Source organism: Silurus aristotelis, assembly GCF_946808225.1.
Source record: "Silurus aristotelis genome assembly, chromosome: 5".
NCBI lineage: Eukaryota > Metazoa > Chordata > Actinopteri > Siluriformes > Siluridae > Silurus > Silurus aristotelis.
The window spans coordinates 22,381,068-22,408,046 of NC_139578.1; the positions used below are offsets into that span (position 1 = coordinate 22,381,068).

The 26,979-nt window shown below is 39.3% G+C and overlaps 1 protein-coding gene across 1 annotated transcript in view; it reads right to left on the reverse strand.

Moving 5' to 3' along the window:
- Positions 1–8,934: 8,934 nt before the first annotated feature.
- The window catches only part of efnb3b (ephrin-B3b), a 67,173-nt gene continuing 49,128 nt past the window's right edge, over positions 8,935–26,979 (reverse strand). Inside the window, exons 3-5 of the mRNA XM_083541540.1 lie at positions 18,267–18,359; positions 14,878–14,946; positions 8,935–12,585 (exon numbers count right to left, since the gene is read on the reverse strand). Coding sequence (XP_083397666.1) covers positions 12,158–12,585; positions 14,878–14,946; positions 18,267–18,359 — 590 coding nt within the window. The 3' untranslated portion in view covers positions 8,935–12,157. The remainder of the gene's footprint in view (positions 12,586–14,877; positions 14,947–18,266; positions 18,360–26,979) is intronic.

The following is a 26,979-nucleotide window of genomic DNA, read 5'->3' on the forward strand; positions in this document are numbered from 1 at the left end:
CTGGGAGGATTATAAACATACCTCATTTGCTGAAACAGTTGCTAAAGTAATCCAATCTGACCTCTTTCCCAACAGGGACTTAGATGCTTTTCACTGCAAATTGTTTTTTGTGTTTGGATGCACTTTGAGTATGTGTGTGTGTGTGTGTGTGTGTGTGTGTGTGTGTTGTTAATGGGACAGAAGTGATGCGACTTTAAGCCTGTGTAAAGTAATGAAATATTTCTTTGAATAATACACAATTCAAGAAAATCACCACAAAATACATCCAACATAAACAGACAGAGGAATCAGAAACAAATGTTCTGAGAAAAACAAAGGATTTTGAAAGACTACACGCCCCTGTAAAGCTGCAGGGATTTTTGTGGTGCTAAATATTTTTTATCAAGATAAATCATATGAGACCTTTTTTCACCTTTCCGGTGATAAAGCATCCAATAATATTTGGGTGAAAAGCAAACACACAACAACCAAAAAAAAATATGTAAGCATGCACTTGATTTTTAATCAGTTTTAATGGGGCAGTGGCTGTGCTCAGAATGAACCACATTTTACATTTCAACTCATGTTCAAAAGTAATATCTTAGACCTGTCATCAATTAAATGATCCTGCGTAACTCCAAAATAAAAATCTGATGTTTTTTCTTACATCATCTTGGTTTAACCCAAATGTTGAAGCCATGGTACACAGAGAGCTTACATCACAAGTACAGAACCTCTTCGTCCACATCACGAGAGGGGAACAAATGTAGAAAGCCAGATGTACAAAACATCACATGTACCATGGAACACAACCAAGGTCATCATCAGCAAGTGGAGAACATGAAGCACCAGAGTGAATTGACCAAAAACATAATGTTCCTCAAAAATTGAGAAAATTACAAGAAGAAGAAGAAGAATGAGACCTATGGAAACTTTAATGAAACTTCATGATTATCTGAAAACTTCTGATCACACAATGGACAAGACATTCGAAAAATCATTGCAAACCATGTGGTAGAATGTGTTAAGGTCTGATGAGGTCTGATGAAGTTACAAACATAATTGAAAAAATACATATTAGGTGACACAGTATCTCACAAAAGTGAGTACACCCCTCACATTTCTGCAAACATTTTAATCTTCTCAATGGACAATACAAAAAAAATAAAACTTGGATATATTTTAGAGTCAATGTGCAGCTTGTAAAGCAGTATAGAATAACTGTCCTCTGAAAATAACTCAACATACAGTCATTATTGTCTAAATAACTGGCAACAAAGTTAAGTACACTCTGAGTGATAACAGCTGTACGTCGTTTAACCATGCAAAGCGACACGTCCTATTATGTTCATGTTTTGTCTGCTTGACAGGACCATACAAATTTGTGTATTTTGTTATTTGAGTTAAAATTTGGTACTTTGAGTACAATTCTGTCATACTGACCACTGGATTTTTAACATGACACCTCATGGCAAAGAACTCTATGAGGATTTGAGAATTTGAATTGTTTTTCTCCACAAACATGGCTTAGGATATAAGATCAGTACCACTCTAAAAACTGAGTTACAGTACAGTGGTCAGGGTCATACAGAGGTTTTCCAAGATGGGTTCAACTCGGAACAGACCTCGCATGGGTTGCTTAAAGAAGTTTAGTCTTCATGCTATGTGTTAGGTGCAGAAGCTGGCTCCAAAAAATAGACGCATGAGTGCTGTCAGCATTGGTTTAGAGGTTGCAGAAGTGGGAAAGGTCCACTTGTTTATGCTCAGACCACATGCTGCTCACTGCAACATGGCTCACAAGACCACCTTTCCAAGAGCATGAATTCCTGGAACCATGTCCTGTGGTCTGATGAGATTTAGAAAAAATGTTTGGCTCAGATGGTTTCCAGCATTTGTGGTGATGCCCTAGTGAGGAGTACACATTTGTTTTATCTTGACTACAGTCAAGCATGGTGGTGGTAGCATAAGTGCTGCTGCTATCAGGGAACTGCGGTCCGATGAGGGAAAAATGGATTTTAACATGTATTGTGGCATTCTGAAACGGCCATGATGTCCTCCCTTTAGAAACAGGGCCAAACAGCAGTTTTCCAACGATGACCCCAAGATGACGTCAAGATGACAACTGCCTTTCTGAAGAAAATATTGACACTCTGGACACAGTTTTGACATGTTCATTTAGGGTGTACTCACTTTTGTTGCCAGCTATTTTGACAATTATGGCTTTATGTTGAATTATTTTTAGAGCACAGTAAATCTGTTCTGCTATTTAAAATGCACATTGACTAAAATATATCCAAGTTTCATTTCTATAGTATTTTTCCTTGATAAGTTACTAAAATGGGTGCTGACATGTGAGGGGTGTACTCACTTTTGTGAGATACTGTAAATCTGAATTCTATTGAAAACCTGTTGAAGAGGAATGTGCACAGGAGAGCCCCTTGCAATTGGGTAGATAAAAAGTGAAATGGAATATAATTGGCAAATTAAGATGGAAGGATTTATTACTATTTACAATATTTTAAAATAGTACATAGAGAACAATGTAAGAAGAATTTTCCTTCAACCCAGGTAGGTACATGACAAGGTGTAAAAAAGATGCAGATATGCATTGATAAAAAATTCAATTAAGAGCTGTTCATTATAAACTACAAAGAGTAAGCGCTTAAAAAAATCCTTGAGAAATGCTAATTCTCAATTTACGAGAGTGTGACCAAATTTGTTTTGTTACTTCATTGTTCAATGAGACTGTGTATATGAGTAAATGATGAATGCATTTGAAAATTCCAATATAACAAAAAATAAGATCAATCTTTTGCTATGTAATATTTCCAATTGCGCTGAATATAAAGGTTTTTGTTGACTTCTGTTTATTTCCTTATTTGCCAATTGTATATAATTACTCTGATACATTTTCCCCGGGTCTCTTTATTACTTGCTACAATATTAAACTGGCAGAAACCAACAAATCAGCATCCACATTGATTTACAAAGTGAATCATTTATCTGAGCTACTCATGAGGTAAGTAGTAAATCCCAGATCATTTCAACTCTTTATATCTTACAAAAGGTGGTACGGTAGCACAGCAGGTAGCGTGTCTGCTTCAGAGCTCCAGGGTTCCTGGTTTGCTCTTAAGCTCGAGTTACTTACTTACTCATGTATTGTATGTTCTCTGTTTCTGTGTGGGTTTTCTTCGGGTTCTCTGGTTGTCCACCTGTTTCCCAAAAAAAAGAAGGTATGTTGCCCCAAGGTGTAATTGTGATTGTAATGTTTGGGCATCTGATAGACTGAATTTATATCTACTCCCACCTCATGCTAAATGTTTCCGTTCACATTACATTGGAACCACTGCCACAATGACCGACCAAAGTAAAGTGTTTACTAAGTGAAAAACTGCCAAGACATAGTTACTTAATCTATATTTGAGATAGCGTTATATCTCTGAAAATTTACAGAGCTTCCAATATTGCTAGCAGGATTTTAATAAGTAGGCCGGTTTTAGCCATCCTAACACATGATGGATAGATGGATGGATTGATGGATGAAATAGATGGATGAGAACAGCATGAATTATTTATGATTGGGCCGTACTGATGTTCACTGCAATGCTTGAGTTTATACACTATATGGATAGAAGTTTGTGGACACATGACCTTAAGATTTGTATGTTTGTGAGCATTCCATTTCACGTTTAGTCCCCTTTTGCTGTTATAATATCCTCCACTCTTTTTATATATTTGTGCTCATTCAGCCAGAAGGCTGTTAGTAAAGTCATGTACTGATGTAGGGTGAGGAGGCCTGGGTGCAGCATTTGGCGTTCCAATTTATCCCAATAGGTGTAATAAGTTGAGGACAGAGCTTTATAGCAGGCAACTTTAGATCATCCACTCCACCGATGTAAAATATTTTCCCTTCACTTAAGCTAGAAGAACCAAACCTGTTAGAGCATGGCAATACCACTGTGCACAAAGTCAGATCCCTGAAGATATGGTTTGCACCGTTTGAGTGGAAGATCTTGAATGGCCTTCTGTAAAGCTCTGGCCTCAACCCTACTGAACACCACTGGATTGAATTGGAACCCTGACTGCACCCCAGGCCTCCTCACCTCACCTCACCCTACAACAGTAACTGAATGAGCACAAATCTGCAAAGTACACTACAAAATCTGGTGGAACATCTTTCCAAAAGAGTGCCGGTTATTATAATAGAAACAGGGACTGAATGTGGACTAGGATGTTTAAAAAACACATAAATCCTATGATCAGGTGTCTACAAACATTTGCCCATAAAGTGTATAAAATTAACTTCCTGAAAAAATCTCATCAGTTACATATGACTAGTCATTTCCCAGAAAGCTTAGCTGGTCACTTAATTTATACATCACTGCTCAACTTCCATATAAGGCCTTTTCCTGTCTTTCTTGTGTCGTGAGATAGACAGAGCTGAAATGAATAGATGGGATAATCCATGTGCTCTCCAGTTACAGCGAACACACAGCTCAGACCACCTCAGAACCACTGTGACTGAGGGCAATAAAACTATCTATGAATCACAAAGAGATACCCAGACACTTCTATGAGAAGCTGAGGGCATGTGGGGATATTTTTTCTGGTAGAGGAAACATAAGACAGTGTAGGACTGTAAACTGTACATCACAGTAATCAGATATGTCTGTGATAACACACAGTAATAGATGCAGGTTAATCATGTGAAATAAATACCAACTTAGCCGCCAGCAATGCTATGCAAACGCTAATCTGTTCTCTCCCTTCTAGTTTCTACACTCCATCACTCTCTCCATCCGACATCCCGTCACTCGCTTTATCAGTTTTTTACCTCTCTTTTTTTTCAAAACCGCCAAAACCAGCTGCTCTTGTAATCAGAGCCGCTATTAACAGTAGCAGGCTGGTTTGTTTTTCACACAACAGTGTGAAGAAAGAAAAGGAGGGAAAAAAGTGTTATATGTAGAGCAAGAGGTAAAAAAGGTGAAGAAAGTGCAAATGAAAGAGCACAAGATGATAGAAAAATAGAGAAAAATCAGTGGCTAGTGTGCAAAAGAACGAGAGATTAGGATGGAGAACTCCTGGTGACTACTTAAGCACTCATCTTTTCATCAGCCGCTCGCTGTCAACACCGCCTACAGGTGCAATCAGACAAAGAGAGAGAGATAGAGAGAGTTGACTTTCAACCTCCACCTTTCTTCACCTCGACTTTCTCCTGTCATATTGGAGAGAGATCTGTGTAAGGCTTTTCATGTTCGTCTCTCACTCCCCCCAAACCCCCACCCTCAATCAGCACTATTACAATGTCTTGCCTTTTTCTTCATCTTCACTATTTGATATGCAGATGGCCGGACACCTTTTGAAATGGTCAAATTACAACCAGCTCGATAAAAAAAATCCTCTATCCCTGACCTTCAGAAAGGATCCCCATGGCAACACGGCTCCCGCTGTGACATTAAGTCAAGTGGGCCAGTCTTGGGTTTTAGCTGTGGAGACTCGCCGCTGGAACAAATCTGATTAGACAGGATTATCTCCTAATTGATTTCACTCCAGGCCAAAGTTTTAGATTAGTTTTCCCTGGTCAACTTTTAAATGAACAAAGAGAAAATTCAGTTGGTAAAGTAGTCAATAGAAAAATAACTGTTGCTGTGGTTAAAAAGTTGAATAGTGTGTGGTGTAGGTAGTTTCAGGTATTTGGTGAGTAAAGGAAAATCATAGGGTTCAAGGGCACATGCATATGTAGGCATGTATATGGGCAAATGTGTGTACACGTGTGTGTGAAGGGTCATACAAATCTGTGTGTCCCACATATGTTAGCCATCAACTCAATCATCATCAATACTCATCATAGCATGAGTGCGTCTGGACAAAAATGATTACAAAGTAATAATGACCACAGGGCAAGTTTATGCTTGTGTGTGTGTTTGCGTGTCTGGGTAATATTTTTCTCTCTTCTGTTCCCAACCAATCCCCTGTAGGGCCTAGTCATATTAGATCACTGAAAACATTATTACTTCCATATTCTAGCAACCCGGTAGCATATGGTGTCCTTTGCTAAATATTACTCAGCTCACCGAACATCCCACTCACTGCTAAACAAACAAAAATTCTTCATCCAGGCCAAAAAAAGCTCCATCAACAGACCACAACCTTCTGCACCTCTGCATGCCCTCACACAAAAACATTAACCATGGTTAGATAAAAAAAAACTAAACAAAACTGAATGAATAGCATGTCATTTATTGGAGTATCTGAGATTCATGTGTAATGTGAATCTAATGGTCTGGGGGTTTGATTTCCACATTTAAAATGAGCTGTTTTTTCAGGTAAAATGAAAGTGTGTGTCCTCAGATTACACTGACTTCATTCATTTTTTTGCAGCCTAATTTAAGTTCTTCAAAAAAGCCTGGATCTATTGGTATATATCTGCAATAGGACTGCGTAATAGGAAGTCATTTTACCTGAGCATCACCTGTAGCTGTATGGCAATGTTTTAAGTACCAGATGTTGGCATTTTCATGTTTGAATTCAGGCCAGAAAGATACCTTATGGCTTTGATTTTTATTTATTTATTTATTTTGAGATTTAACCTGAAGCGAATTTATTCCTGCAGAGCTTCTGTCACTTTGTGGATTTTGAGGCAATAAATATTTAGATAAATTTGTGCCTATGCTATGTTTCCATCTCTGTCTACTCCACATCTCTGCTAAAAAAAATCCAAATGCCAAATTAGTGAACCATCTTTACGAATATTTTGGAAATTACTGCTTATAATGTTACAGCCTAGATTCAAAAACATTATATATATATATATATATATATATATATATAAAGCTCAAATACCACTTACCGACTCACTCACTCATCACGAAATCTCAAAAACCACTGAACGGATTGCAATGAAATTTGGAACATACCTTCCTCTTGGGTCTTAGGCGCTCACTAAGAAAGGGTTTTGAAAAATTATCCCTGGATCGCGGCTACCTCGCGAAAAACGCGATTTCTCACGCATTGTAAATTCTTCGAAATAACATTACGGATCCTCATGAAACTTAGTACATTGTTTCTTATTAGATGTTAGATGCACGATAAAAATTATTTTCAAAGTAGTTTGCCCTGTATCGGTACTACAACGGGGTAGTATGTTATTTGTTGACAGTCCTGCTCAGTGCTTACTGCTTATTGCCATATTGCTTAGCGTTCTGCCTTCCGTAGCGAAGCACGGGTACTTTCAGCTAGTATACTGTGTATATATATATATATATATATATATATATATATATATATATATATATATATATATATATATATATATATATATATACATACACACACACTATAGCAATTAAAAATATATATTTTACAGGTTTGACCAGCTAGGCTTTGGTAACTGGTCAGACTAACTGTAATGTTCTCCTGGAAGACCGGACATCTGTGTGTTACAGTAAGGATGTCTTCTATTTTTATTATACATAGTTTTAATATGGTGGAGTTCACCATATTTTCAGTTGTTATAGTTGTAGCTTTTATAACTAAAAATTAAATGACTGATCAATTGGTTGGTGACATTCAAAAGTTCTATTACTATGAATAGTAAGAATGACTGGAATTGAATAAAAAATGATCTCAATGCCACTGTTTAAAGCAACTTATATACTACATAATGAGATGTTGAGTGAACTTAAGGGAAACCGTGGTATTAATAGTGGTGGGAGGAAGACTCTGAAACAACAGATAAAATTGATAAAATTTGTATAACATAGCACATTGTGTTTGCAGTCTCATAAAAAAACAGATTCATTAACAGACTATTTATCCAATGCTTTCAACACTAGCAACGGTGTTTTGTCCTTACATTAAATATAAAACTATTATTTATATCTGAACAATGTCTTCTTTTTCCCCTCGATTTGACTGTGTGTTGTCTATGCAGGAGAGGAGAAATATTACTGGTTGACACTGTCCTTGATTTTGCTCTGTTTCGTCAGTGTTTCTACATACCCGTCTGTTCCTGGTTCAAAAAAGAAAATTACCTGTCATCCGAGCATGCTAATTAATCCTCCTAGTAAAAACTGCTCATATGTCTGTGTGAATTGCAGCAAAGTAAATAGGAAGTGTGAGGGAAAAGATTCCCTAGAATAGGTTCTGATGGTGTCAAACAAAATGTTTATTTGTAACCATTGTGGCTGCAAAAGTTCGAGTATACATATATTAATTATGCCTAATGTTCGAACACTTGGATGCAAATAAATAAATTGCCCAGACTGTGCTAGTGTTTTAAGCTGGATGTATTTTCACGGTCATGAATCCATGGGTGCAAATTTGATGAGACTGCTCTATGAAACAAGATTTATATGTTCCTGTCTTTACTTTGCTGATTTTGCTCAGTATGAGACACATTTCCTTCTTGTGCCCCCACATGACCTTATTTCCTTCTTGCATTCTTCGTGTCCAAATGAACCATGCTTTAAGAAGTCTAAAGAATCAACAGACAACGGCTTTTGACCTTTCTTTTACCACAATAAAAACATAAATGTCAGTAACTTGAAACACTATCCATTATTTGAAATTATGACCCAAATAGTCAGTTTAAGAAGACAACGTGTACTTATGGGAATTTAGTTATTTCCTGAAGGCAGCACAAATCATAGCAAAATGTGAATCAGTGAAATAATATGTTTAAGTGCTTTTCTTGCCGTACAGATCTGATGAGTACACATATATACTGTCTCTTTAAATGACTTCAATTATATATTTATATAATTATTAATCCAGCCAATAAATGATATACCTAAACCTCTAAACTCTAACCTCAGTAAGCTGAAACTCAGAAGAACCTGTCCTTGTGTGACTATTTGGTCCCCAGTAAGATATAATACCCAAACCATATCTTTCAGACACACACACACACACACACAATTGAATTTGCACATAAAAATAATACAAGGCCAAAAATTGGTGCTTAAACAAATTTTGCAATTTTTTAATCAACATTTCTTCAAAGGAATGTACTAGATTTTTTTTAAACCTCTCTTTCTAAGAGGTGTGTATGGGGTGGAGGGAAAGCAAGGAAAGAAAGAGAGGGAGTGGTAAGGGTGGGAGAGAAGGATGGAAGGATGAACACAGAAAAGAAAACATCTCACACACAAATGCAGTGTCCCACAAACGTCTCAACACGGCAACTGGAGAGGAGCAGAGGTCTTTAAAATGGCCGTCACTTGCTGGCTATTGGCACAGAGAAACATGTATACGCGCACACACTGAAGCGTTCTCTACAAAAAAAAAAAATAAAATCACACTCCTCTTGATTCCTTTTCTCTTTTTTTTTTTTTTTGTCTGCCTGCAAAATACAAGTCTCAGCATCCATGGCTGAAAGTAAGCATATGAAGAAAGGCTGCAGAAGGTAAAAAAAACAAAAAAACAAAAAAAACAACACAGAAATGTAACAACATGGAAAAACAAAGTCCAACATGTTCGTATTTCCAGAGTGTCTTCTGCGTCAAGGAGGCCACATTGTTCTATAGGACTCTTCGATAAGACACCAGCTTTTTGGCCACTGAATAGTCCTCAGATGCTGGGATCTCTATCTGTGTGAGATACACACACACTCATGAGTCCACATCCACAGGACTGAAACATGGCTTTACGAAAATCAGGATATAACAAACAGAAATGTTGAAAGCTGACCAACAAATAAATGCACCATACTTTTGTCACTTAACAACAAAGCAACACTGACAACTTGATTGTGAAGATTTTAACAGAGAATATTGTCATGACACAAAAACAATGTTGTTCACTTTCTGCAATGTTACACCAGATCAACTCGCACTCGTCCAAAAACTCAGTCTAAATGCACCGACAAGGCCTGAAAGTTCACAGATTTGGCTGTGTGTGTGTGTGTGTGTGTGTGTGTCTGTGTGAGGTCCTCTGTCTCAATGCAGCTTTGAACGTAAATGAAGGAAACCTGATATACTGATTAACTGTAACACAAGCAGTAGCGTACATTACCTTAACAACCATCTTGTAGCGTCAGCACACACGGCAATGTAAAAGAGCACATTTTGAAAATACGAGACTCCTGTTGGCACAATCAGACACACACATATGGTGTGTGTATTTGTGTGTACTGAAGTCCTGGAATGCATGGCTGTAATCTGAAAGCGTGTACATGTGTGTATGTGTGCGAGAGTTCTATCAGAATTCATTTCAGGTAATCAAGAGTCTACGTGGACATCCAGAATGAAATTTGACTGCGAACTCCTGGTGTGTGTGTGTGTGTGTGTGTGTGTGTGTGTCTTGGAAAGCTTGTGTGCCTTTTCAAGTGTATCCTTTTTTCTGAGGCCATGGAATGTGTGTGTGTACCTGTTATATTATACTAAGGTGTGTTGTGAGAAAGTGAAAGAATTGAAGAATTGAACTGAGCCTCAAATATTTCCACCTTAGATAAGTATGAGCAGGTGTATGAAAGCCTATTTCCATCTCCCCGACTGAGACTGAGTGAGCGAATCCCTTTTCTTTTTCCATCGGTGTAGTTGAGAATACTGCATTTCCCGAACCCCCGCTTTTTTCACGCAACCTCTTTCAAGAGTCTGTTTAAAAACCCACCACCGTTCCTCTATCTCTCCTTCTGTGTTCCTCCATCCCTTCATCCTCCCCCATCCTCACGACATCCTTCGAGGGCCCCACTCCCTCCCCCCACCCCACCCATCACTTTTTGTCTTTACCCTGCACTTCTATCTGTTCCTCTTCTCTTTTTCTTTCATAGGCAGCTCTGGCATTCTTTTCTTTACCCCTCCCTCCTTCTTTTTTTTCTTTTTTTTGTAAAAAAAAAAAAGAAAGTGTCTCTGCACATAAAAAAAAAAAAAAAAAACTTCTCAGATTGTGCCTCTACCTCAACACTTTCACAAAACGAGGTCTAGCTTCAAAACTACATCATTGTACAAGGAGCTATAAAAATATACATGGAGAGTGGAGACTCCTGGGAAATGAGGACTGACTAGGGGAATAAAAAATAAAACAAAAAAATATTTTGTGAAATGAAATACAAAGTATTAAATTAACTTATGATACAAAGGAGAAACAGGGTCAGCTGTTTGTAAAGCACAGAAAAAAGAAAGGCAGAAAAAAAAATGTCTAAAAACAGATACGGTGTTTTACATTTGCAAAAAAAGAAAAAAAAAAAAAAACACCTAAAAATTATTTTTCTGAATATTCATATATAATTATATTCTATATTGAGTGAAAGCAATAAAAAAAAAAAAAAAAAAACACTTTTTGATATTCGCTCATTTTTTGTTTTGGTTTTGAAACAGTCTAACTCACGTTCATTCAGGTACAACGCTCTCTTACAGATAAACGCGTGCACGCACACACACTCTCACACATACCATCACACTGTAAATGAAGCACACGATATGCGCACTCGCTGTCGCACACTGTGCCACAGCAGTGTCATAATTATTACCCTACACACTCACAAAATACACACGTTATTAAAATATACAAGATCTTCAATGCGACTATGACTCCTCTAATCAAATGCAGGGCCTTGGGTCATGTGATGGCAGCACTGCATTGTAATTGGCTGAGCCAGGCGCACCTCCTCTTAGCTGAGGAATTACAAACACAAATGGGACAAACTTAACTGCGATTTGTAAATTATTCGAGAGTTCATTTTCAGGTAACCTCACACTGGTCTAGGGTCAGTTTACTTTCAGTCTCTCTTTCGTTTATTTATGCCTTTACTTCACAATGGTTCGTTTTACGGTGTGTTTCTCAGGGACACCTTTACGAGACATCAAGCCATTGCTTCTCTCTTTTGCTCCGTGGGGTCTGGTGTAATGTTAGGAGAGCTTTTCAGGCTCTTACAAGAAAAAAATAGCCCTCGCACAGGGATTTTCCTCTCAATACTTAAAACACGCTCCTCCTGATTTCAAGAGTCAGAGGTTTAGGAGGCGTGTATATATGTGTGTCTGTATGCACGTGTGTGTGTGTGTTTGTGTGTGTGTGCGTGCATGTGTGTGTGGGTTTCAGTCACAGGGATTGGGGTTTTCACAGTCAGAGCTGAGACTGCAGAGATACAGGAGAAGTCGGTTCATACTGCTATGGTTTAGGTAGTAGGTGAGGGGGCGTGGTCTGGGCACTGCAGGCTGGCATTAATGCGACGTGCCCGTCCTCATACTTTGTAGTAGATGTTGGCGGGGCTCTGAGGCGGCATCTCCTGCACAATGTAGACTGGGTGCCCGTAGTCCCCGCTAACCTTCTCATAATGCGGGCAGTAGGCTGAGTCCGAAGTGCGCAGCGGGATGATGATGTCACTTGGCTCGGAGCCGTTGTTGTTCCCGCCCCCTCCTCCACCTCCGCGCTTGGGTGAGGTCAGGGATGAGAGAGACAGTGGTGGGTGATGCGACTCTGAATGCTTCGAGTGCCGCCGGCGATAGCAAACAACGCAAATCACTGCAGTGACCAGAAGGAGAAAGGCGGAGCCTCCGGCTGCACCTGCGATGACTGCAATGTTGGATGCGGGGAGTGGACCATTTGCACCACCTGCTGTCGCTCCGCCCCCACCAGGCACTCTCGGAAGAGTTGTGTTTCCGCTGCCACCTAAAAAAAAATGAGAGGGGACCCATGTTATCATTGTCTTTAAACACATGTCAACTGAATCACACTTATTAATTACTTAGTACATCGACTTCAATGTCTTTATTTAAAAGAAATGTTTGTATCTCTCGGATGGGACCATTAACTGCTCTATGTACTATATTCACCCTCTAAATCAAAGGCTGAGAATCCGAAGCATCCATTATCATAATAAAATAATCAATAAAAACTCACATTTGTAGATCTCTCGAACCATATTCTACATCATTGAGCAGATGATGAAAATACTGTGCTTGTAATATAGCGTGTGGAACACCACAGCTTCAGACTGCATTAAGTTTAGGATTATACACAAAGACAAGAGACTAAATGATGGGCATAATTTTGAGGTGTGTGTGTGTGTGTGTGTGTGTGTGTGTGTGTGTGTTTGGTAACCAGGGAGACAAGAGCATCTCAAGCTGAGCAGGGGATTGGTCAGTAATATTTGGGCTGTATCTGCAGATGTGCTTGATTGCTACATTGTTATGCAGCCCACAATTCCTCTTGTTTTCTCTCACTTTCCTGCACCCTCTTCAATGTCCCCTCTCTGTGTGCCTCCGAGTCTGTTCCTGTTATTGACCATCTCTCTCTTAACAGCATCTTGTGATCTTCCTTTAGTAAATCTACATCCCTTCAAGCAAGCCACATGTCTTTTCTTGGTTTGCCTCTTATTGCATGTGGTGTGGACTGTCCAGTAAGGGAGAGCGATAAGACAAAATATGGCAATTAAATTGGAACATAAAGTCCCTATGTAGCAAAAGATGTAAGCAGAACAGTAGCACTGAATATATATATATATATATATATATAAAATATATAAAGGATTAAACAGCTGCAAAATAATCATCCAATCAGCTAACAGTCACTGCAAACACTGATGTTGTCCAGTGTTAAAATTTCCCAGCCCTGCACTCCAGATGTTTTTAGGTTACGATCTGGATTCTTGGCAGTAGCCAAACTGCATAAACACTACTGTATAATTAATACACATCACTGTATTACTTTGGTTTAAGATGTATTTATTGCTGTAATAAAATCCAGCCAATAATTAAACTACGGTCATAAATATTTTTTCTGTGTTTGTGTATCAAACAGTGTTAAATGGACAATAAAGAGAAATGAACAGTTGTAGGATCGGTATAAGGTATTTATTAGAGCCAATCGCTTAGATTTATTGCAGCTCAATCCAAGCCACTTGTCACTGTCAGCAGATTCTTGGCGCCTGTTGCTTTGTCACTTGCTGGGCTGAACACAGGCTAAGAGTATAAGAAAGATCTAGTGTCACTTCTTTATCATTGTCTATCCCTGCCCTTGCTTCTGTCACTCCTTTTCTGGTTTAGCAATGCTGGATGATATATAGTGCATGTCTCCTGATCCTTACCTCCCTCTTGCACTTGAAAATTCGTTACCTGTCATTCCTCTCCCCCTTAAATCTGCTTGGCCTTTATCTCTTTCACCCTCCCTATTTCCCTCCCTCGCTCCTTCCTTCCCTCACTCTACTGTGACTTTTTTAGCCGTATAAAAATTTCACTCTAAGTTGCCTCAGTAAACATGTGTATATGTGAGTCAGTGTGTATATGCCTGTGAGTCAGTGTGTGTGTGTGTGTGTGTGTGTGTGTGTGTGTGTGTGTGTGTGTGTGTGTGTGTGTGTGTGTGTGTACGCGCGCCAGTGATGTATAAAGCAGTGTGAAGGCGGACTAAGAGATAAAGAACAGTTCTGGAAGTTTTTGACAAAACAAACCTCCGACAAATACAAAGAATGATTAATAATCACCTCTGTCCTTATCCTCCCTTTCTTACTTGTGCCCTCCTTCCTTCCACCCATCTTCTCTGTCTGTCTTCCTATCTTTATCTTCCACACAATCTCTCTGGACCAACAAAAAACGGGGCGCCAAACTAATGGCAATAATAATTCTTTGAAATGGCTTCCCACTCTTCCCTGCAGCCCTTTCCTTTCCCAGGACGGCCATTATCAAACCATACACTGCCTCCGGCATGGGCCTTGCAGGCCTCGCAGCAGAAGCAAAGGAGAGAGAGAGAGAGAGAAGCAGAGAGAACAGAGGGGTGGAATATATCAAACGGAATTGCAGTGCCAGCATTCAGCCGCTTCTCCCTCTCGCCCAAGCCATATGTCGTATCTTTCTGCTATTTTCTCTCCATGACCGTGGGAGAGTGTTTTGGTCCTTGGTGGGATGTGCTGCATGGGATGGTGGGATGTTTTCATAATAATCTGAAGTTAAAGCATTTGGTGCTTACCTTGGTTTCTGGTGTTGGTATGACCTGCCTGGTCCGGTTTGCCAGATTTTGGTGGCAATCCGTAGGGGCCTATGGAAAATAATTGTAATTATGAAACCAGTGGCACAGGGTAAACCATCATTTCCCTCAAATTTCAACAGTATGCATATATCAAAAATATTTCAATGTAAATAATCATAATAGTTATTGTGCTGTAGTTTGGTTGATCAAATCCATTAATTAGTATGTCTTACAGAGAAGTAATAGAAGAGATATATTATGGCTATATTTACGTGACCAGTGTAAAATGGTACAATCCGATTTTCTGTCTTGTGCAAAGAAAATGTGACACAGATTTGATTTTTTAAAATAAAAAAAATCATACCAATCCAATCTTTTCAAATCCGACTTGATTCACATTTATATTTGGTCCAAGCTGGTCACATATTTGGTCACATACTGTCAAAGTCATCATCTGTTGCAGCAAACCAACTACATTGAACAGCAACAATATTTGGGGAAGCAAAGCTGGAAGGAACCGAGTAGTGTTTAAAACAATAGTCTATGTGCATGCAGGCCCTTTGAATGTATGGTTGCTTCTAAATTGAAGACAGATTTGGATCCCATCAAGATCAACAGATATGAGCCAAAAAATTGGTGCGAAGAAGTCTGTAATGTGAATGTACGGTGTCATCATTTAACTCATTTGGCACCAAGCAACAAATTGAATTTTGTATAAATTTAACTTGCCAACCTTTAATGCGTTCTATGCCCACCCAATGACTATAAGCAAGCCACTGCATAAATCTACTAAATGGCTTTGCCTAGTGAAGCTCAAACAAACTCAGCGTTCTCTATAATGCTGAAAATAATCACAAGCTCTCTGCATTCAATCAGTCGACAGCAGTGCTTATGAATATGATGACAGAGGCACGTGCTTCAGATGCTAATCAGATGTGTTCTACCACAGTCCTCTTGAGCTTATGGGCCACTGTCATGTTTTTGTTGTTTTTCAGAATAGTTTGCCTGTGTGGATATGAATATGTGTGTGTGTGTGTGGATATGAATATGTGTGTGTGTGTGTGGATATGAATGTGTGTGTGTGTGTGTGTGTGTGTATTTAAGTGTGTTTGTGCACGTGTGTGTGTGTGTGTGTGTGTGTGTGTGTGTGTGTGTGTGTGTGTGTGTGTGTGTGTGTGTGTGTGTATTTAAGTGTGTTTGTGCACTGTATCTCATCAGAAATCTGCACCAGGCTTCTATTTAGATGACAAACAAAACAGACGTGACCTTTCAGCCAGAGAGCAGATAAAAAAAACAGAGCGAGCGTGAGCGATGGATAGAAGGATATTTTGAATGCACAATGTTAATAATGTCAAAAATTTATACAGTATTCTGGGGAGCTGAATAAGAGTTACAGAATAAGCTGTAAAGAACATATGAAATGGGGAGGGGATTGAGTACAAAGAGCAATGCACACACAAATAGAGAGAAAAGAAGACTATTCGAGCAAATTCTTGCTGTTAGCTGTGAAGTGTGTGTTTCTCACTTTACATGGATGTGTGTGTATCATGACCAGGCAAATGTTCAAATGCAACAGTTGATAATAGCTCAGCACTTGAACAAATTTCACTTTAAAGTCTCTCTCTTTCAGACACACACACACAAAAAAAAAACTGTTAGGTTTTATGTGCAATGTGTACCATTTGGCAGAATCCAAAACTAGACTTGAAATGAACTGATCTTCATAATGATGTCTATCACGGTATAGTGAAAACATATGCATTAACTTATATGTGAAGGCATTTAGATTGCATTTAATGTGTTTGTTTGAATTATCTGTATATTTCGTCTACTTGCTGTCTAATGTTTTTATAGTTTCTCATGTATGGTTGGATGCAGGTTATACTGCATTATTAAGTTGGTCTTAAAAGAAAGAAATTTGATTCCTTGTTGTTTTCCAGTTTAATTACATGCGCTAATAAAATGTACACTTTGTGTAAATAAACCATTTTGTTACCTAAATTACAGAATCTCAAGCTACCTAGTTGACACTAACAAGTAACCTAGCAAGCTTTATATTTGTTCATTGTTAATATGGTAACTTAATGAAGGTCATGTGAAATCACCTGTACAGTATTTATTATTTTTTATAGACAATTTCTGTCTCACACATTTAGCTCTGTGTTCTGGTCAGTTGTGTTGTTAGCATGTGCAAGTTGTGTAGTCCTTTGAATAGTCCTGCGATTCAGTGTAAATGTATGTTGTTTTATGTGACATCTTGGTCTGGGAGGAACGTTGTTTCATTTCATTGAGTACTATACAAACTACATCTCGTTGAAATGACAATAAAAGCCTCTTGACTTGACTTGCATTAAATTGCTAATAAATAATTTACTTACTGATCATTGATTTAAGTACTGACAAAAAAAATGTGATCATACAAGCACGCTGATGGGCTTTGACTGCAGTAGCTAAATGTTATCTATATACCCTAGACAGACTCTTGGTTTCTGAATGGTTTTTCTAACATTTGTCATACATTTCCTTCAGTTTAACTTGCTAGCATTTTCTGACAGAAAAAACTTTCTATTGTAATAAATATATAGCGACTGATTTTTTCCCCAAAAAATTGTTAGCTAGTTTAACACAGCAAACATATCTGGGATCCTCAAAGGTCCTCGTGCAAGGACAATCACCTCTAAAGGGACAGCCTCAGCAAACACATCGCCAGAGCTCTTAAATTTGCAAGGACACATACTGATTACCAATGAGGCTTCATTTGAATATATTAAATTTTGGAAACAGACTTAAAAATGTGAAATATTTAAAAGTAATTAAAAGAGTTAGCGTGATTAGCATGGATGTAGGAAAGTTTTGTGGCTGCAGGTTAAGAAGATTGTGCTATTAGCTTTGCTTTTGCTCAGCAACATGTCCGTGGATTGTCTGCAGGACTGAAAGCTAAAAAGGGTTTATTTTTATGCGTGTGGCTTTGTCAAAACATTTCAGTTTAAGAAAGACATACAACCTCCTTCATTAGCATATCACGGTGTATCTGCTAACACATTTCATGCAGTATTTTTAGTTCAGTGTTGTGGTAGATGTGCAAACGATTTGACACGTAGAAGAAGAGCTGTTTTCCTTAACGCCTATATAAACTGAGTAATTTATTGACCCGTCTCATATACAGGTTTGTTTACTTTAATAGGGATGCTACAAAGTGTTCAGCTAGCTGTGTGGAAGTGCTACGAGGGGGCAGATAGTGTAGACAGTTGGACATACGAGTTTACTTTATAATCTGCCCCTTGCAAACTGCAAATCTATATGCTGTGAATGTGTTTGTGCTTGTGTGAGTTGCTTAAAAGTGCCCATTAATGTATAGGTTTGTGTAATATATGAGTGCGTGTACTCACTTTGTCCAACTTTAAGCACCACCTTCATTCCTTGTGTGGCACACACTCCTCCTCTTATGCTCTCCAGCCCCTGACGTGTGCCGTCCGACGTTGCTGAGGAAAAAGAGCATAATGCACGTGTGAGGACCAGGTATTATATTTTGCAATTAAAAATTACACAGATGAGTAAAATATTTACATAAATCCATGAGACCGAGCACACACGCATTCTCACGGTATATATTACCCCGCAGTAATGACACACCTCGTTCGCACTCAGTCACTCTGCAACACTGAGTCACAATTCTCACATTCGAAATTCACACGCAGGGAGTGCAGAAATAATCAGTGCACAGTTGCAGAACTCGAAAAAATGTCCTCTTTTAAAGCATCCCTGGAGTACATTCATTTCCTGAAGTGTAACTCACACCACACACACACCTTGACCTGGTCAGCGAGAAGCTGAAGTGGGCCAGCGTGAAGCAGACATGAACCTGGCTGAACTTGGCTTACTGGTGGACTAAACAATGCTTAAAGTCAGACCTTGAGTACAGACTGTTAAAGGACAAGTTGTCCTTGGTACAACTTTAATAAGCAGGAGAAAAAGGAAAAGAGAGAGAAATTGTGTGTGCTCTAGAGAGAGTGGAGGAAGAGAGAGAGAATGTCTTTATATACACATTAATATAGTTATTATTTACTGAGGGCTGGAGAGATAGAGAAAGAAATGAGATAAGAGAAAATTTGAGGAACTCGTTCACCATCCCTCTCTTTCTCTCTTTATCAGAGGCTCAATTGGAAAGTGCTACGTTTTTCCATTTAAAAAGAAACCGCCGTAGCTCGGAGCTCAAATAGAACCTGAAGGGTTTACACACTCGCCAAGGATCCTCTCGATAAAAAAGGGCTCTCACATCGTTCCCCCAACAAGCACATGAAAAAGCATAAAAGAGAAAAAATCCAGAAGGTTTAAGAGTTCACATGGAGAAAGTATTACAGAGAGAAAAATATGGTCGAATAAACAAACAACAACAACAAAAAAGAACAGAGTATAACGTTCAGATAATCATCCATATATAATAACACCGGTATCCGTATAAAACTCTCTAGACCCTAACCCAAGTTGGAATAGTAGCATGTATTTTCTTAGTGCCATTGCATTCTTTGAACGTTAGCAAAGGAAATTCAGCAGCAATTGTTTGCACTGTTGTAAATCAGGAAGCTGTACAGGCGCCAAGGCCTTACAACCGCAAGCAGGGATAGCTATGATGCTACGCTACCACTCCTGCTTTGTCCAAAACAACCACCACCACGTCAATTCACTGCAGAGCAAAAACAAATCTAAAATATTTGTTCCAAAAAAAGGACGCTAAACCGGATTTAAACATCTCAGGTGTGTTTTTTTCTCCGTTCTGCTTGCAGGATCTCAAGACTCATTTGACCTCTTAATGAACAAAAAACCTGAGGCATCAGTCAATTCTTTTGTGACCATGCAGGACAAGCAACGTCATTAGACGTGACATGGTTGTCCTCGTGGGTAATGTGCGACTTTTTCACCGCATTTTGCTCTGACTCACTTTTTCATGGATAAAAGTGCTTACACTAAGATGTTAGGAATAATCAGTGTTTATACATCGTCGTGTGCTTTGGGCGCACTCTTACATAAGCACTTTTGTTAGCTGAGTGATAGCAACATCACATGCAGGGTTACAGCGATTACTTGTTGAGAGAGCAAATTAAATAGAAGAGGAGAAAATGATGAAAAAAAGGGAGAGAGGGAAAAGGGAAAAAAAATTGAGAGAGAGAGATAGATAAAACAAAACACTGATTGCCTTTGACAAGCTGTTTCTGACACGGGCGATATAAAGAACAAACATGTGCAGGGCAGAGAGGAAACACAGAGATTGCGATGAGGAGAAAAAGAGATACAAGAGATGTGGAAAAAGAGAAAGAGAGCGTGAGCTTGAGAGAGCTGACTCCTAGCGTTGGCTATTTGTGGAACAACAAATGTTCTCGGAGCGTAAATGCAAACCGAAAGACAGAAGAAGGAGAAAGAGAACGGTAAAAGAGAGAGAGAGGTAGCAAGTTGTGACAGCTTGTTTGTAGTGTTTTTATGAGAAAAATAAAGAAAGCAGGAGCAGAGAGAGGGAAATAGGGAAAGTGACAAGAGGAAGGACAAGGACTTGGGCTGAGATGAGACGAGAGAGAGAGGGAGAGAGAGAGAAAGGGAGGAGGAATAAGTAACTGAGATGATGATAAGCAGTGATAGTAGGATGTAGAGAAAATGGGAGGACAGAGGCTCCTGCAGAATGTCTCTGCTCATGAAGAAAGGAGAAAAGAAAGCGCAGTGAAGATGAGATGAGAGTAGAGAAGGGAGAAACGCGACGCTAATGAAATAAAAGCACAGTCAGCTGTACTTAGCGCACTGCAAACAGGCTAACCAAGTCTGACACTTATAGTTAAGTTCACTTAGTAGAGAGATATATATACAGTGAGGAAAATAAGTATTTGAACACCCTGCTATTCAGGGGTCTGAAATTGTCATCGTAGGTGCATGTCCACTGTGAGAGACATAATCTAAAAAAAAAAATCCAGAAATCACAATATATGATTTTTAAACTATTTATTTGTATGATACAGCTGCAAATAAGTATTTGAACACCTGTCTATCAGCTAGAATTCTGACCCTCAAAGACCTGTTAGTCTGCCTTTAAAATGTCCACCTCCACTACATTTATTATCCTAAATTAGATGCACCTGTTTGAGGTCGTTAGCTGCATAAAGACACCTGCCCACCCCATACAATCAGTAAGAATCCAACTACTAACATGGCCAAGACCAATGAGCTGTCCAAAGACACTAGAGACAAAATTGTACACCTCCACAAGGCTGGAAAGGGCTACGGGGAAATTGCCAAGCAGCTTGGTGAAAAAAGGTTCACTGTTGGAGCAATCATTAGAAAATGGAAGAAGCTAAACATGACTGTCAATCTCCCTCAGACTAGGGCTCCATGAAAGATCTCACCTTGTGGGGTCTCAATGATCCTAAGGAAGGTGAGAAATCAGCCCAGAACTACACGGGAGGAGCTGGTCAATGACCTGAAAAGAGCTGGGACCACCGTTTCCAAGGTTACTGTTGGTAATACACTAAGACGTCATGGTTTGAAATCATGCATGGCACAGAAGGTTCCCCTGCTTAAACCAGCACATGTCCAGGCACGTCTTAAGTTTGCCAATGACCATTTGGATGATCCAGAGTAGTCATGGGAGAAAGTCATGTGGTCAGATGAGACCAAAATACAACTTTTGGGTCATAATTCCACTAAACGTGTTTGGAGGAAGAAGAATGATGAGTACCATCCCAAGAACACCATCCCTACTGTGAAGCATGGGGGTGGTAGCATCATGCTTTGGGGGTGTTTTTCTGCACATGGGACAGGGCGACTGCACTATATTAAGGAGGGGATGACCGGGGCCATGTATTGCGAGATTTTGGGGACAACCTCCTTCCCTCAGTTAGAGCATTGAAGATGGGTCGAGGCTGGGTCTTCCAACATGACAATGACCCGAAGCACACAGCCAGGATAACCAAGGAGTGGCTCTGTAAGAAGCATATCAAGGTTCTGGCATGGCCTAGCCAGTCTCCAGACCTAAACCCAATAGAGAATCTTTGGAGGGAGCTCAAACTCCGTGTTTCTCAGCGACAGGCCAGAAACCTGACTGATCTAGAGAAGCTCTGTGTGGAGGAGTGGGCCAAAATCCCTCCTGTATGTATATACAGTGAGGAAAATAAGTATTTGAACACCCTGCTTTTTTGCAAGTTCTCCCACTTAGAAATCATGGAGGGGTCTGAAATTGTCATCGTAGGTGCATGTCCACTGTGAGAGACATAATCTAAAAAAAAAAAATCCAGAAATCACAATATATGATTTTTAAACTATTTATTTGTATGATACAGCTGCAAATAAGTATTTAAACACCTGTCTATCAGCTAGAATTCTGACCCTCAAAGACCTGTTAGTCTGCCTTTAAAATGTCCACATCCACTACATTTATTATCCTAAATTAGATGCACCTGTTTGAGGTCGTTAGCTGCATAAAGACACCTGTCCACCCCATACAATCAGTAAGAATCCAACTACTAACATGGCCAAGACCAATGAGCTGTCCAAAGACACTAGTGACAAAATTGTACACCTCCACAAGGCTGGAAAGGGCTACGGGGAAATTGCCAAGCAGCTTGGTGAAAAAAGGTCCACTGTTGGAGCAATCATTAGAAAATAGAAGAAGCTAAACATGACTGTCAATCTCCCTCGGACTGGGGCTCCATGCAAGATCTTACCTCGTAGGGTCTCAATGATCCTAAGGAAGGTGAGAAATCAGCCCAGAACTACACGGGAGGAGCTGGTCAATAACCTGAATAGAGCTGGGACCACCGTTTCCAAGGTTACTGTTGGTAATACACTAAGACGTCATGGTTTGAAATCATGCATGGCATGAAAGGTTCCCCTGCTTAAACCAGCATATGTCCAGGCACGTTTTAAATTTGCCATTGACCATTTGGATGATCCAGAGGAGCCATGGGAGAAAGTCATGTGGTCAGATAAGACCAAAATAGAACTTTTGGGTCATAATTCCACTAAACATGTTTGGAGGAAGAAGGATGATGAGTACCATCCCAAGAACACCATCCCTACTGTGAAGCATGGGGGTGGTAGCATCATGCTTTGGGGGTGTTTTTCTGCACATGGGACAGGGCGACTGCACTGTATTAAGGAGAGGATGACCGGGGCCATGTATTGCGAGATTTTGGGGAACAACCTCCCTCCCTCAGTTAGAGCATTGAAGATGGGTCGAGGCTGGGTCTTCCAACATGACAATGACCCGAAGCACACAGCCAGGATAACCAAGGAGTGGCTCTGTAAGAAGCATATCAAGGTTCTGGCGTGGCCTAGCCAGTCTCCAGACCTAAACCCAATAGAGAATCTTTGGAGGGAGCTCAAACTCCGTGTTTCTCAGCGACAGGCCAGAAACCTGACTGATCTAGAGAAGATCTGTGTGGAGGAGTGGGCCAAAATCCCTCCTGCAGTGTGTGCAAACTTGGTGAAAAACTACAGGAAACGTTTGACCTCTGTAATTGCAAACAAAGGCTACTGTACCAAATATTAACATTGACTTTCTCAGGTGTTCAAATACTTATTTGCAGCTGTATCATACAAATAAATAGTAAAAAAAATCATACATTGTGATTTCTGGATTTTTTTTTTAGATTATGTCTCTCACAGTGGACATGCACCTACGATGACAATTTCAGACCCCTCCATGATTTCTAAGTGGAAGAACTTGCAAAATAGCAGGGTGTTCAAATACTTATTTTCCTCACTGTATATATATATATATATATATATATATATATATATATATATATATATATATATATATATATATATATATATATATATATATATTGTTATATGTGTGTGTGTGTGTGTGTGTGTGTGTGTGTGTGTGTGTGTGTGCGCGCTATTGGAATTTATGCACGTTACAAATGTACCAGGTTACTGTGACACATTAAAGAGTGTGTTGACTGAATCTTTAGTCCCAGATCAGGTCAGGCCAAACACCCAGTGACATACAGTGACACAAAAACTATAAAATGGGGCACGGTTTGCTGTTACAGGAAGACAATGAACAATGAAGCTGATTATGTTTGAAATATTGCCATGCCTTATGTTTTTTTAAATCCTCTGAGGGAACAACAGAGCGGTAATTGTCAAATTCTGTACTAAATTAAAAAGACGAGGGTTATTTTTTAGTCCCTTTATAATTATGATTAATGTTGTGGAAGATCCACAAAGTAAATGAGCCCCAATCATCTCTTATCCTATACTTATACATTTGCAAACAAACAAAAATTCAGCTAGTCAAACTGCAAATTCCATTCAATTTTATTAATATATCACTTTTAACATTACACACTGTCCCAAAGCAGCTTGAGATAAATAACATAAAATAGCAAGGAAAATTAAATACAGTGGCAAAAAAACTCCCTGTATGGTATGAGGAAAAATGTTGTGAGAAACCAAACTCAGAAGGGTGACACCATTAATTTAAATTCAAATAATAATAACATTAAGACTTTCCTATATTTATTTCCTTATGCTAAAACTAGAGACTCCTTCAGAAAAAAGAAAAAAAAAAAAAAAGAGTAACTAAACATCTCCTCAGAATAAACACCATATTAACAATTACACGTTTTCGAATCTGATTATACATTGACTTAATAGTCAAAACCCAATTTGTAATACTTGCCATTTGTTGCAAATAAAATACCTGCTGGGAGGTAAAACACGAGTATCTATGGTACCTTAGACTCTGTTTACAGGAATAAAACCAAAAACAAAATGGACCTCATCCATAGAAACCAGTCAGAAAAAGTTGGCACGTGGACTTTGGGTTAAAATTCTAAATTCATAATTCTAACGCAAGCTCCCCCAGATGCACTCAGAGCATTCAGCTGTTCTAGCTTTACTATGTGTTTCAAAGAAAGAATTTAAAATGAGAGAAAAGATCTAACTTTCTCCGAAAAACTCCACCACCTAAAACAGACAGTGTGATGAAGCACTGCAGACGAGTGTTAGGTCAAAAGCTCGTACTGCATTGAGACGTTTGTGTTTATGTGTGTTGTGCGTATGTACTGTGTGTGTATCTTTTTCTCTCTAACCTCACAGTGAGTGTATGTGACCTAACATAACTCATAACGGTGCTCAATTGAATACACATGTTTAGCCCTTATCACAACTTCAAACACAAACATAATTCAAAACACGTCTTGCACCACATCTGCAGATAGAGCCATTGAGAACGGTGCTGTGATTGATTGCGTGTGTGTGTGTGTGTGTGTGTGTGTGTGTGTGTGTGTGTACAAATGTGGAGAAAGTTGGCTTGAAAGTGGAGTATGAGTGTGTACAAATGTGTGTGTGTGATTTGCTTTCATATCTTGTTTTATCTGCAGATAGAGATGGACAAAAAGGCCTCCGAGTGTCTCAGTGTGTCGGTGTGTGTGAAAGTGTTTTTTTTTTTGTATTGTTTTGGTTTACAAGTGACCCCACAATGAAAGGACTACATGAAAGGTCGGACGCTGTGGGGACGCTTTGTTGGTTCCCATGAGCAAAAAAGCTTTGTCACACAAAACCCTGATTTTAATTTGTGGAATTGAAAGCCACACGGATTCTGTTTTGGATCCTGCGGTTAAAGTTCGGATTCGGGTTTAGAAAGAGGCATGGCGATGTTAGATCAGAGTTCAATGAAAAAAACGCTGCAAAGACAGCAGTGTTAGTGTTTCTCTGTGTGCTGGACTGTGTGTGTGTGTGTGTGTGTGTGTGTGAATTATGGTGTGTTTTCTCTTGCAGACTGAATTGGGAGAGCTGAGCTCCCATTCGCTTCGGTTCACAATTTATATCTCTGGCTCCTGCTTCATATTTCCTGTAACTGAACAAGACTTTATAAATCACATGCAACACATTCATAAAAATGATATAAGCTATTGATGAAGGCTTCGTAAGCAATTAAGTGATTGAGGACAGCTGGAGGAGAGGGTGTGTAAGGAAGGCATAAGCTGCATTGCAAATGGCTAAGTATGCATTTCATTCTTACACTAAACCACATGTATTTGAATATGTAAAACATGATGTAGGGTGTTAGGGTAGTAATATATCAAACCCGCTCAGTGTTGTTTTGCAGTAAACGGAAATGATAAATTAACGCACAGCGCCTCACATCGCTGAAGGAACAAGAACTACTGAATTTCAAATCCTACATTTTCCGACTTAAAATAAACTGCCTTTAGTAGCGCCGCTCCATTCACTATGTACAGTGTGTCTAACTTGCCAAACTTCATTATTTAGTAGTTGTACAACTTCAACCATGTCTTAAGTTTCCCCCTTAAAAGTTTTTAAAATGGTACACTGTTTGATATGCAGCTAGAGACTGATATGCAAAGAAAAAGAGAGACATAGAGATGGCTTTTAGTACATCAGGGACAAAAACAAGAGCAGAAGAGCAGTTAATAGCAACGCTTGGCATCAAACACAAATCACAACGTACCGCCATAAACACCAAAATAAATATATGGCTGCCGTGTGACCTTAAAAAAAGCGGTTTAACGACAGAGTTAAGCCATTGCGAAAACCGTCCGCATAAATGTATGTGATTTGCAGCGCGGTTGGAAAACCGGCGTGTCTCTGCTACTAAAAAACAGCAAGGTTCTGATGCTACTTAAATGTACTGCGGCTTGGTTCATCGCAGATTCGATAGACGTGTGTCCAAGTCGAGGATGAAGATGATAAAGTCGTGCAGAGGAACTCCTGAGTGATGCACTGGTACAGAAAACTGTACGCTTTATCATCAGGACATCTCGAGTTGAGATCCTGGAGATGCCACGACCAAAGGAGCTGATTTTGGTCGTGCTTTCTGGGTTGGAGCGATAGAATTCTCTTTCTTCCCTGTCAATCATATAGAAGCTTCGTGTCTCTCTGAGGAAGCATGTAATAGCTTTCCTCCTCCCCACTTGGTAGCAGTTTTATGATAGAGCAAGAGCTGGATGGTGGATGGGAATTAGCAAGTGTCCAAATGGGGAAAAAGAAAGACAGAAAATGGTTTATAGTGCAATGCCATCATGAGGAGTGTAGGATGTAAGAATACAATATCTTATACATTAAATTGGGCAGTAGAATATTACT